The sequence below is a fragment of the Terrapene carolina genome, unplaced genomic scaffold (genome assembly GCF_002925995.2).
Source record: "Terrapene carolina triunguis isolate 2854851 unplaced genomic scaffold, T_m_triunguis-2.0 Scaffold42, whole genome shotgun sequence".
Taxonomy (NCBI): Eukaryota; Metazoa; Chordata; order Testudines; family Emydidae; genus Terrapene; species Terrapene triunguis.
The window spans coordinates 20,031,179-20,044,214 of record NW_020664393.1 but is presented as its reverse complement, the minus strand read 5'-3'; the positions used below and the strand labels follow the sequence as shown (position 1 = coordinate 20,044,214).

Below are 13,036 nucleotides of genomic sequence, written 5' to 3'. Positions count from 1 at the left end.
ACCTGCACAGTGTATTTTGTTAGTTCAGGGGTAGGCAACCTATGGCACGCGTGCCAAAGGCGGCACGCGAGCTGATTTGCAGTGGCACTCACACTGCCTGGGTCTTGGCCACTGGTCCAGGGGGGCTCTGCATTTTAATTTAATTTTAAACGAAGCTTCTTAAACATTTTAAAAACCTTATTTATTTTACATACAACAATAGTTTAGTTATATATTATAGACTTATAGACAGAGACCTTCTAAAAACGTTAAAATGTATTACTGGCACGCAAAACCTTAAATTAGAGTGAATAAATGAAGACTCAGCACACCACTTCTGAAAGGTTGCCGACCTCTGTGTTAGTTTAACAGTTTTTGTTTTATGATTTTTCCAGGCACTGGTTGGTTAATATTTATCAGGTTGGGAAGGCAAGGAAGCACTAGTATTCACAGACAAGTCTGTAGGATTTATAGGGCAATTCATTACTGAAATAAGGAGACTACTATTTATATGAAATGACAAATCATGGTCTTCATGCCCATTCTGTGGCAATTAAAATTACTTGAGCTTTTCCCCCCCAAAATGTTCCAGATTACTCTAGCTGTAAAGGAAGAGTATATCACATCATGTAACATTACATCCAACCAAAGGGAAAAATGGCTTGCTTATATTTATTGTGTCTGTGCCTAGCTCTCTATAGCTCAAAGAGAATAATTTCATAATATTTGTTGGTAGCAAAAAGGTCCAGGATTTGATTATAGCAAGTGTATGGTGTCCTGAAACATATTTCACTTCAACTCCCAGTCTCCTGCCTTGTATTACTGACATTTGACCCTTTGTTTCAATTTTTCTGAATGTATGTGGCCAACATGGTTACATTGTCATCTGCCTCTTGCACTCCCAACACACACACAAGGCTGCTCCCTACTCCCTGATACCTAAGAATGTTTTTGTAAAATTACACCTTATAATTTATTTCTCCCTTAGAAGATGAGTAAAATTCCTTCGAACCTTTCCTATATGTCAAAGTTCCACACAAAATTGATGCTCTTCTGTGATTTGAAATGGTATCAATGGTTTGACATATCTGATTGTCCCACCTGTTTGGATGCTTCCATTCAGAGCCAATCAGACCAAACATTTGTCTGTCATTTGCTTTTAACACACTTTGTTCAGAAAGCCACCAGGCAAACTGCACAAAGGGAGAGCTAACAGAGAAATGACTGAAGAGTTTTGAGATTCAGTTCTTGTATGCCATTATTATGTATCTGGAAGTTTGTGGACACGGACAAACTGATGCCTGAGGATTCTTCAAACGCTTCAATATTTGTTTAATTTTTCCAGAAATGTTCTTAAAATCTGGCTCTTTGGGATAAGTTACCTTAGACTTTTAAAGCATTTCTCCATTTGTGATAAATCAAGGATGCTGCAGAGCAGCAAGTGAATATCTTCTTTCTGCTAATGTGCTTTGATTAACAGATCACTCAGCAATGAAATAGATATGTATGTTCATGTTCCTGAAGTTTTACTGCTATTAGGATCAATATAGTTTAGGCAAAACACAAGAAACCACTCAAAGGCTGAATGGCCTGCAGTTATGAGACTACAACCTAGGAAAATCTGAAAGGATTTCAAAGTACTGGCAAGTGAAGTTAGCCTTCTTTTAAATGTATGGAATAGGGGAGATCTCCAGTTTGAATGTCTCGTTTTTGTGAGACGCAGGCCTTCCACCAAAACTTATTTTCATTCAGCTGATTATTAAATACAACTAAAACTGGACTGGGACTTTAGGATCAAGCATCTGTGTAACATAAAAACAAAAAACTATAAAATCTGCCTTTTACTGGGATGGAGCAATGCCTGTAATTTACAGCAACTTGCTGTAGTAACAACATTTTACTTTTATAGAGACTTTCCTGATGATGCTTTACAAATTATGGGCTTGATCTTGCTCCTTTTTAATTCAATGGCAAAATTCCCACTGACTTCAATGGGAAAAGGACTGAACAGATAAAAAGAATCATCCAACTATCCATCACTGAATACAGCTATGTCTGGAGTGGAACACAGCAGCTACTTAATAGAGAACACTAACACCTCAGAACAATTTAGACAAGGAAACCACAGGAGGAATTTTAGGTAGGTAGAAAATAATTATACAAATGGGAATTAGATAGTCACCACAGACAACCCCCTTTTGTATGAAAATTACCACAAGATTATTACAAGTAATTAGGATCTCAGTTACATATTCCATCTAAAAAACAATGGGTCCAACAGCACCGTGTCCCGTAATCCCATGCTAAGGGCACAAGACAAGTACTGCTGCAGTGAAAAGACTGATAGTGGCTGAATCACCAACACGCAGTGCTTAATTTGTAATTAAAGAAGGGCTGGGGCTCAAGCAATTTGGTGCTAGGGCTCAAGCAATTTTTTAATTTTCATAACTGACACGGCAAGCCCAAAGGTGTGGGGGCTATGAACTGCCAAGTCTAGAGCTGCCGGGACTCAGTCCTGGCAATCCCTGGCACAAATTGAGCACTGCCAACACCATTTCCTAAAGTAACTTGAGTATTCTTATAATTTGACCTGCACCAACACTGCTTAGGTTGTGAGCACTGATAAGATCACATCCTGAGGTGGTAGGGATTTAGGTATTTGCCCATATTTAAAGTAAAAGTTAAAGTAGAATGGAGGACTTGCTAATTGTGAGCAGTAACCTTTGCTTACTGTTTCAGAATCCATTTATTCAGCTCTCCATGGAGAGCAGAAAGGATTCTCAAGTGTTTATTTGAGATAAATGCGGATTTGTCTCACCATTTGTCAGTGACAGATCAATATAGGGACATAAATTCTGATTCCATAAACATCACTGCTTAATTGTATTGTAAAATAACGGATGAATTTCAGGGCAGCTCTCTAATCACTTCTGCATTGCTCAGCTGTCAAGCCTCCGTCCAGTATATAGTATTTTTGACCTAAGGGGAAAAAACCACTTTCCTTAACAGGTTGACAGTTATATCAATGCTTGCTTTTTCAGATAGCCTAGCTTGGGAACAAACCAAAAGGAAGCCCAATGTCATAATTTTAGAATTGCTAGCAGCAAGGCATTCAGTTTAATGAAACAGATTTTCTAGTTATATTAGAACTCAATCTAACAGGTGCTTGTTCATAGCCATTTTATTATAGCAGTGCTCAGAGTCCTGAAACTCCTTTTTAAAGCATACACTTACACGTAATTATTTTTGATATTCCTGCAGCATCTAAAAAATCCTTATATTTCTGTTACACCTTTCAAACAACTTTACAACACGTAGCCATGCTGGAAGAAAGACAAGAGGTAATGGATGTGGTTTAATTAGGCTGAAGCTTTATTCATTTAAAATGTCTGGAAATACTCAGCAACAAATTGTACAATGCACATCATCAGTATTTCCTTGTTTCCACCTGTCCGGCTTCAGCTCTCCCCCTTTCTAATCTGTTCCCAGCCAGGCAACTGCTAGGACCCCACCAATTTCCCCTACGAGGGTTAAGGGCGCTTGAAGAGGGAGGGAGATTGACTCCCTGCTGTACAAGACATTAGGAACCCTGAATCCTGCTTCCCCAGTTCCTTTAAGGGATGTTTTCCTTTACATCCCCTTCAAGTCCATTTTATCTCATAACCGTATCCCTTCTGTAATGAGTACCCACACTGGAATCTGCCATATTTTTTATTTATTAAGTTGCGAAATTTTAACCTAAAATTTAATAAAATAACCCTGCCACCCCATCGAGTCTTTGACCCACTGTGGGGAAGGTGATAAAGCCCACTACACTTCAGCCAATCTGGCAGTGAGGGAAAAATTCCTTCTCAGCCTCCAAGAAAAATTGGTGACTAGCATAATGTCTACAGTGAATCATGAAGAAACCCAATTTTATTCTGATTCCATGATGGGTATTGCCAGCCTGATCCTAGTGAGAGGGCTTCTCTGGACCTGCCCAAAGTATAAATAATGCCCTCTCCAGCCTCTTCCTCCATTCACCTGGAATGGCAGTGTCCCCCCTCCACACACACACACACCTGGTCTGGCCACTTCCTTTTCCTCCTTGCCCCATCCAGATAAACCTTCCCCCTCTGCCATCAATTGCAGATGGAGACCTTATAAGAGGAACAAGCCCTTTTCTTCCAGCCAGCTAGATAAATGACCTACCTTACACAGTTCCTGGGAGTACATTGTTAAGGTTTTGCCAAGCAATAAACCGAATAATTGAATTAACAACTGCCAATTAATCGCACCATATTACTTATACATTATTTGTGATTAACTGGTCAGAGGCTATGATTTTATAGATCACTATTCAGCATAAATATTTCTTTAAAAATTACAATACATAATATTTTACTCAGTACTTCATTAAATTTCTTTTGTTAGGCCCCTGTGAATTTAGTTATGTTAAAAACTTCATTAAAATATTAACTTTTAACAACAGTTAGGCTGCTGGTGTGTGGAGACCACAGCCTGTCATGCTGACCAATATTGTTTTATTGTTTCCTTGTGCTCTCCTGTTCATCTCTCTGTCAGTCTGTTCTCTTATTTATACTTGCCGATACTCAGATTGTAAGCTCTTTTGGGCAGGGACTGACTTTTTGTTCTGTGTTCTGTACAGCACCTAAGCACAATGAGGTCCTGGCCCACAAATGAGGTTCCTAGGCACTATAATACACAGATGATCTAATAGCTGAAAGCCTGTGCTGTTGCACAGGTTTGACAGTTGGATCAAACAATCCATTTTCTATGCACACACCACCTTATGTTCACACTCCTCCTTCATGCAACCAATGAAACTGCTGCATGCAAATTAGCTGTAGAGGAAGAATGGTGATTGGTTGAGTTGCCTTTGACATCACAATAGTCTAGAATTCTTTGCACAGTTGTCATCTGCAAAGTCAATATGGCTGTGAATTTAAAAATTGAATAACAGGACACAAATCCAAGTGATTGAAATGATATTCTGAACAAAAAGAGCTATACTTGTAGCTGTTTTCCTTGCTTCACACTGGCTCTATGGACATTCTACGCCTCAGAGTGACATGTAGAGTGATAATCCTGGATTCTTTTTACATATATAATAATAATACATGTGATGTAGTACAGCACACACTGAAAATATGTAGTGTCTATATGCTGATAATCAAGCAACCCCGGTAAAAATATCTAAGTTTGTAATCTAAGTTGTTCATTTACCCCTGTTGCATTTGATATTTAGAGCTTAATTGTAAAAAGGGGCTGCCTAAACTGGCTATTCAACACATGCTTATTCAGGGAATATGGGCACCAAGATATATAAAGTAGGCTTGGAAGGATTAGATTTTTATCAGTAAATGTAGGTAAACATCAATTTAACCCTACACGTGCAAACCGACAAAAAATAATTCCACGGATGATAACTGAAATTTATAGACAGGCAAAGTAAATAAAAGATGCTTGAGAATTTACGAGAGTTTGATTTAAGGATATTTATTTTATATATTTTGACATGCAAGGTTGACGATTTGTGTTTTAATGGTTCTACAGCTTTAACTTCTTGAATCTCAGCATCTATTGTCAGCAATTGTGAATATTTAAATACATAAAAACTGAAAAAAAATGATGAAAAATAACATTGATATTATCTGTCAAAATTATAAATAAATATAATTCCAATTCCGTCAAGCCTGAATACAAGTAACCATTTGCACACAAATTTAGAAGTCACTTCCACATTTTGGACACCAAACATATAATGTAGCTGGAATGTAATAAATGTTTTCAGTGTTCGAAAGTAGGACTTCCCCTATGAGAACAGACCAATGATTTATCTAGTCAAGTATCCTACCTCCAACAGATTCTAGGTGAGTTTCTAGAAATTGTTCTTGTTTATAACATTTTCCTTTTCTAATCTAATTGTAACATAAATCTATCAAATTGAATAAATTATAATCAGCATCTTTTCTTTGTTTATTATTTCTGTGCGAAATCAGTATCATCTTATCAAATGCATACTCCACTTAAAATGAAATGAGTGAACTTTTTTTGTTTAGACATCATGGTTCATTACTGTAACATTTTCAAGCTTCAGCAGAAATCACAAAAACCGCCCTGCAATTAAATACCTTGTTTGGCTAATATAGCTTAATTTTTATTATGGAAAATCATCCGGTTAAGTGATTACAATCAATATCCTTTTTTAAGAAAGCAAAGATGATAATGTGTTTTTTGTTTTAAACTGGAAACATCTGCCTCTCAAAAGCTAAACTTAAAAACAAACATCCTAATATATTCCCTAGCAGAAACAGTAACAGTTTTTCTATTGGATATTAAATACACATTTTCTGTTGAAATCCAAACAGGTATTTTTTGGCTTTGTGCCATATCCACAAGTTAGTAGTTCTGTATATTTTCAAATAATTCTCCGTGTCCTTAGGATGAGACACACTCACAATCTATCACAATCTCTATATATTAATAAGACCTGCAAGTATTTTAAAGAGTTAGATGTGCTGTTATTACCATTATTCAATTCTGTTCACTGGAATAATGAGCAATACATGAATTAACTGAAAAACTACTTTCTTCATAGTTACTAGAGAAATGAAGAGAAAAGCTAAAAGTAAGTATATCAAACTGTCAGCAGGAATAAAAGCCAGATATTAAAATATTAAACAATCTGAAAATCAATTAACTTGATTTTAAACAAAACCTCTTCCATGGAAAACGTAACTTAATGACTTAAACCCCAGAACAATCACACATGGGAACTGCCATTGCTTAATACATTTATGCAATTTACAAGCAGCAGATGCACCAGACAGAGAAATAGGTAGAAGTGACGTTATCTAAAGAACATTTAAATGTCTTGGGCTATGAAACCTTACCTTCCTTGATGGGGTTTTGGTGGATATTAAAGAATAACTAATAAGTCAAAGAGCTACATTAAAGCAAGGTCTTGAATAAATCTTCATTGTTATACCATTCTGTGCAATTGTGGATAGATAATAATTTAACATACAGCAAATTTAATTTTTAAAAGCACAAGAGATGCTGTTGAATTTAATGTGCCTTCTTTAGTAATAACGAATTAGGGAAATTCAGTTATACACATCTGCGGTACAGCTTCTTCGTACAGTACCAACCACAAGTCAAAGAAACAACTGGCTATGCTTTTAATGGACAAATGCTACAGAAAGCGAAATAGGGTGTGTGTGTGGGGAAAAGGGGAGGTAAACCTAGAAAAGATCAAGTAATAATACCAGAGAAATTTTTGCTGCTAAGGACCATTCAAGTGAATATTTTAGATTATATTTAAAAAGGTTAAGGAAGGGAAGAGATTACATACCCTTCTCCACCAATTCTTGTTATCTTTAGACGAAAATCAACAGAATTCAGACTGGGTGGCTTCCATTTCAAAATATCATCACATCGACCCGGCTTGTATTTCTAAAGCAAATTAAAGAGCAGTTTAATTATGCTTTATTAGGCTTTTTTTAAGTTAAAATTCAGCATTTTCTACTTTATCGACTGTTTACTTCTGGGGTAGCTGTATTTAAGTATATTCTTTTAGCTGAAGTATTTGGCAAAATGTATGACAAAATACAATAGTTATATGCAACAAATAGAGTATTCACCATTTTATTTACATCTGATTCACTATCCCACTGTATTCAAACAATTGCACAGGACAAAGAACTGAGAAAGAAAATATAAATTAACGTACTTGTCATGTCTTTCTGGCTAATAAAAAGATAACATTCTCCTAGAAAGGTGTTTTCACATGGAAACTCAAACTGAGATGAAACAGCGTAAGAAGAATCTAAAATGTTGACTCTCTCTCTCTCTCTCTCTATATATATATAAACATCTTTTTTGCACCCTCAAATTTTTCAGACTATTTTAAGACCAGTGATTCTGTTAGCTATACTGCTTTTTGTGTTTGGTTATGGGTTGTTTTTTTCTTTAAACACAATGTGAACAAGTCATGATCAGTCACCGTATTTTTTTCCTCAGATAGATCCAATTAGAAACATTTTTCTACCAATGGAAGACTGTGCTGTGTAAAGATTAAAGAAAACCATGACAGGTACCTTTGTATGCTGCTTTTCTATCCAGGAACAATAAGCTCAGATGAGTTGCCTAAGAGATAGAGTACCTGCTTGACTTACAGGGTAGAATGAAAAGTAAAGTATTTAGGGATATGATAGAATTCACCAGTTCACTGTATTTTAAAATAAAGCCAGGCAGTGGACTGGGGGTGAGAGTGTGTGGGGAGAACTACCTTGTTACCTACTACTATATGATGCTATTTGCACTTAAACTAGGACTCATCTATGTGATTTACATGTAAGAGACCCATGGCATTTAGTCAGAAGTTCCTGTCTGTATTTAGCATTTCTATTTCTTTATAATGTAAAAGAAGCAATCTTCTCTTATTTCATCAGAGATAAAACTAATAACCATCATTAAGGCTATGTTTTAGTCATGAGTATTTTTAGTAAAAGTCATGGACAGCTCATGGGCAGTAAACAAAAATTCATGACCCGTGACATGTCCATGACTTTTACTATATACCCCTAACTAAAACTTGGGCTGGGGTCCACAGGTGCTCTGGGGGGGAGGTCCGGGGGCGCCGCGGGTGCTGGTCCAGGACTCCCGCTGGCACTGGTGGGAGAGGGCGGTGGTGCATGGCTCAGGACCCCCGCTGGTGCTGGGGGGGGGAGGGGCGGGCAGTGGCGCATGGCCTGGGACCCTTGCTGGAGTGGGAAGATGGGGGGGGGGGCTGGCAGGATCCCTACCCTGCTCTGACCGATATTTCCCTGCAGCTCCTAGGGGGAGGGGTGGCCAGGAGGGCTCTGCATGCTGCTCCCATCACAAGCGCCGGCTCCACAACTCCCATTGGCCGGGAACCGCAGCCAATGGGAGCTGCAGGGGGCGGCGCCTGCAGCTGCGGGCAACACATGACGCCTCCTGGCCCCTCTGCCTAGGAGCTGCAGTGACATGCTGGTGGGAGCCGGGGAGCCACCCCAGGTAAGCACTGCCCCGCACCACAACCCCCTCACACAGCCCTGAGCCCCCTCACACACCCCAACTGCTGCTGCTGCTGGACATGGGGCTGCCCGGCTCAGGCAGCCCCTGAGCCAGGCGCACCGGCCACTGCAGATGTCACAGAAAGTCACAGAATCAGTGACTTCCATGACCTCTGTGACAGACACGCAGCCTTAACCATCATTATGGTTCATTAAGTTCATTGGTCTTCCCAACCAAATAAACATGCCTCCACTCTCTTCCTCCTAGATCTATCATTTCAGTGGAATTAATAAGACATGACTGCAATGTAACATTGAACTGCTTTTCCTTGCTCCACATGATATGTATACTATTGTGAGCTATCCAGGGCAAGTTGACTATCTGCACACCCTTCTGCAAAGGGCCTAGGACACTGTTGGTGACATACAAAAAAAGTCACAAGCCATAAAATATTAATCTCCCCTCCTTCTTAGAGCCAGTTCATTTTAGATCTTCCAGCTGCCATCTTACATCTCTTTCTTTCCATAGCTACCAGTCACTCCCTCTCACTGTCATTTTTCTCCCATGCTTTCCCTTACAAGAGTAATCTGTGAAAGACCCCCAAGTGTGAAGTACCTATATTCTTTCAAGGGAGGCTACTTGTCTCATTCCTCACTCTAGTAATCTGTATTTTCAAACTATAGTTTTGTCATTATCAACTACTGTGCTAAAAAGAGGCAGATATTAATATCACATAGATTTACTTATCTTAAGCGAATAGGACAAAACATTATTCAGAGTAAGGTCTTTAACCTTTACAGACTGCATTACTTCACTTCATATTTAAAAAAATATCCGTTAATCATTTATTAAAAATTATTTTCAGGATAGATTAATTTATCAAAATGTGTTGATAGAAAATTGGAATAACTGAAAGTCCTGCACATCGTCTTATTCAAAGTAGAGTTACTCTCCACAGTGATTCTCATAATGTATTGATGATGACAAAACAATTTTTTTTTTTTTGGTGAGGGAATGCCATTAAATAGGGATGATTTTTTACTACTAAATATATATTCCTGCAAGAATTGATTGAGTTTAATACATGCAACTGTATTATTTATTGTTGTGTTTTTGAATTCTAATTTGTCTATGGCCAAATAGTATTTCTAGTTATTCAGTATTTGACCAAGTATGAGTTCTTTGATACACACCAATTTGTACCAGACTTCTCCATAGTTTGCTTGTGAAATCATAAGTCATGGACTGCTCTTATCACGGTTACTGAGAAACAGCGAGCAGAGGAAGGAAGCAAAAGTTGTTGGAGCAGCAGCTACCTTTCCTTTGTCGAAATGAACAGAAGGTTCTGCCATTCCATCTACTGCTCTGTCCTTCCAACGTGACTGAAGTTCCCTAACTATCCTACCATACTGTATCATCTGTCAAGACATGTAGAAAGCTGAAACCTTCATCTATGGATCTACTAGTGTAGCAATACTTATAATATAGTAGATTGCAAGTGATAAATCATTTGCAGAGCAAGATTATTGGAGTACACATAATGATAGGTTTATTAAGAAAATAAGAACGGCCATACTGGGTCAGACCAAAGGTCCATCTAGCCCAGTATCCTGTCTTCCAACAGTGGCCAATGCCAGTGGCCCCAGAGGGAATGAACAGACCAGGTTATCATCAAGTGATCCATCCCGTCGCCCATTCCCATCTTCTGGCAAACAGAGGCTAGGGACACCATCCCTACCCATCCTTGCTAATAGCCATTGATGAACCTATCCTCCATGAATTTATCTAGTTCTTTTTTGAACCCTGTTATACTCTTGGCCTTCACAACATCCTCTGGCAAAGAGTTCCACAGGTTGACTGTGCGTTGTGTGAAAAAATACTTCCTTTTGTTTGTTTTAAACCTGCTGCCTATTAATTTAATTTGGTGGCCCCTAGTTCTTGTGTTATGAGGAGTAAATAACATTTCCTTATTTACTTTCTCCACACCAGTCATGATTTTATAGACCTCTATCATATCTCCCCTTAGTCGTATCTTTTCCAAGCTAAAAAGTCCCAGTCTTATTAATCTCTTCTCATATAGCAGCCGTTCCATACCCCTAATCATTTTTGTTGCACTTTTCTGAACCTTTTCCAGTTCCAATATCTTTTTGAGATGGGGCGACCACATCTGCATGCAGTATTCAAGTTGTGGGTGTACTGTACTATGGATTTTTATAAAGGCAATATGATATTTTCTGTCTTATTATCTATCCCTTTCTTAATTATTCCCAACATTCTGTTTGCTTTTTTGACTGTCGCTGCACACTGATTGGATGTTTTCAGAGAACTATCCACAATGACTCCAAGATCTCTTTCTTGAGTAGTAACAGCTAATTTAGACCCCATCATTTTATATGTATAGTTGGGATTATGTTTTCCATTGTGCATTACTTTGCATTTATCAACACTGAATTTCATCTGCCATTTTGTTGCCCAGTCACCCAGTTTTGTGAGATCCTTTTGTAGCTCTTCGCAGTCTGCTTGGGACTTAACTATCTTGAGTAGTTTTGTATCATCTGCAAATTTTGCCAACTCACTCTTTACCCCTTTTTCCAGATCATTTATGAATATGTTGAATAGGACTGCTCCCACTACAAACCCCTGGGGGACACCACTATTTAGCTCTCTCCATTCTGAAAACTGACCATTTATTTCTACCCTTTGTTCCTTATCTTTTAACCAGTTACTAATCCATGAGAGAACCTTCCCTTCTTCTCCCATGACTGCTTACTTTGCTTAAGAGCCTTTGGTGAGGGACCTTGTCAAAGGCTTCCTGAAAATCTAAATATACTATATCCACTAGATCCCCCTTGTCCACGTGCTTGTTGACCCCCTCAAAGAATTCTAGTAGATTGGTGAGGCATGATTTCTGTGATGAACTGGGACTGTTCTTAATGTGGTCTTTGAATGCTGAGTGGGGAGTGTTGGCCTGGGAAGGCAGGGGAGTGTGGCTAGGATGGTCTACATTGGGGGATGGGAGACTGGCCTTGAGGGAGGATACCTGAGCATGTAACATGAGAACCCAGGAAGGGGTTAGAGGCCAGGTGACACCTTTGCCCGGGAAACTGAACAAAGGCTGGGGGAGGAGACGCTGGGGGGAGAGAGAGTTGCAGGAGCTGGCTGGTGGAATGGCTGGGATGCAGACGGGGCTCTGACCCCCCAAGGGGGCTGTGGTGCCCGTGGGACCCCAAGATGAGCCTAATTGGGGGCGGATCCTGTTGTCTGTGCCTGCAAGACCTGTCTTGGACTGTATTCCTGTCGTCTAAATAAACCTTCTGCTTTACTGGCTGGCTGAGAGTCATGGTGAATCGCAGGAAGCCGGGGGTGCAGGGCCTTGTGTCCCCCCACAAGCCGTAACAATTTCCCTTTACAAAAAACATGTTGACTCTTCCCCAACAAATTACGTTCATCTATCTCTCTCACCTTTTTTTTTGCCCTTTAGACAGAGACAGGTAATGGGACTGAGATGTAAAGTAACCTAGAGTCAAGATCCAAAGATCAGGACTTCTATGCCAAATCCTGAACAGAGAAATCCAAAGGCTTCAGAGGGCTCTAAGCAGGTACAAAAGCCTCTTCCAGGTTGAGGACTTTTTAAGCTCATGATCCTATTCACGTCTCACCTGGACGGTGAAGGCTACACAGGCCAAACTCCCCTTTGGGAAATGACATTTCCCAGACAGTGGAAAGACTATGTCAGCTTGTCTGATGTAGGGCATTGTATTCTTGAAGAAAAGATGCATTTACACGGTGCTTGCCACCTCAGATCCATCATATCATGGATGTAAAACAAGCTCTTAATATAAATAAAAATTAAAATTGCACTAAATTACCAAACCCAATGTAAAATCAGCTGTGCAGAAGAAAAGAGAAAGAAGAAATATTTCGAGGCAATGGATGAAAAGAAAAAGTTGAGGAGAATTTCACACGCGCACACACACACACACACACACACACACACACACACACACACACACAC

At 39.1% G+C, this 13,036-nt stretch overlaps 1 protein-coding gene across 3 annotated transcripts in view; it reads right to left on the bottom strand.

The window, feature by feature from the left end:
- RNGTT (RNA guanylyltransferase and 5'-phosphatase) overlaps positions 1 to 13,036 on the bottom strand; it is a 409,198-nt gene that overhangs the window by 101,249 nt on the left and 294,913 nt on the right. For all 3 annotated transcript variants that reach the window (XM_026654244.2, XM_026654251.2, XM_026654249.2), the window contains one exon: positions 7,337 to 7,437. In XM_026654244.2, the coding sequence (XP_026510029.1) occupies positions 7,337 to 7,437 (101 nt within the window). The remainder of the gene's footprint in view (positions 1 to 7,336; positions 7,438 to 13,036) is intronic.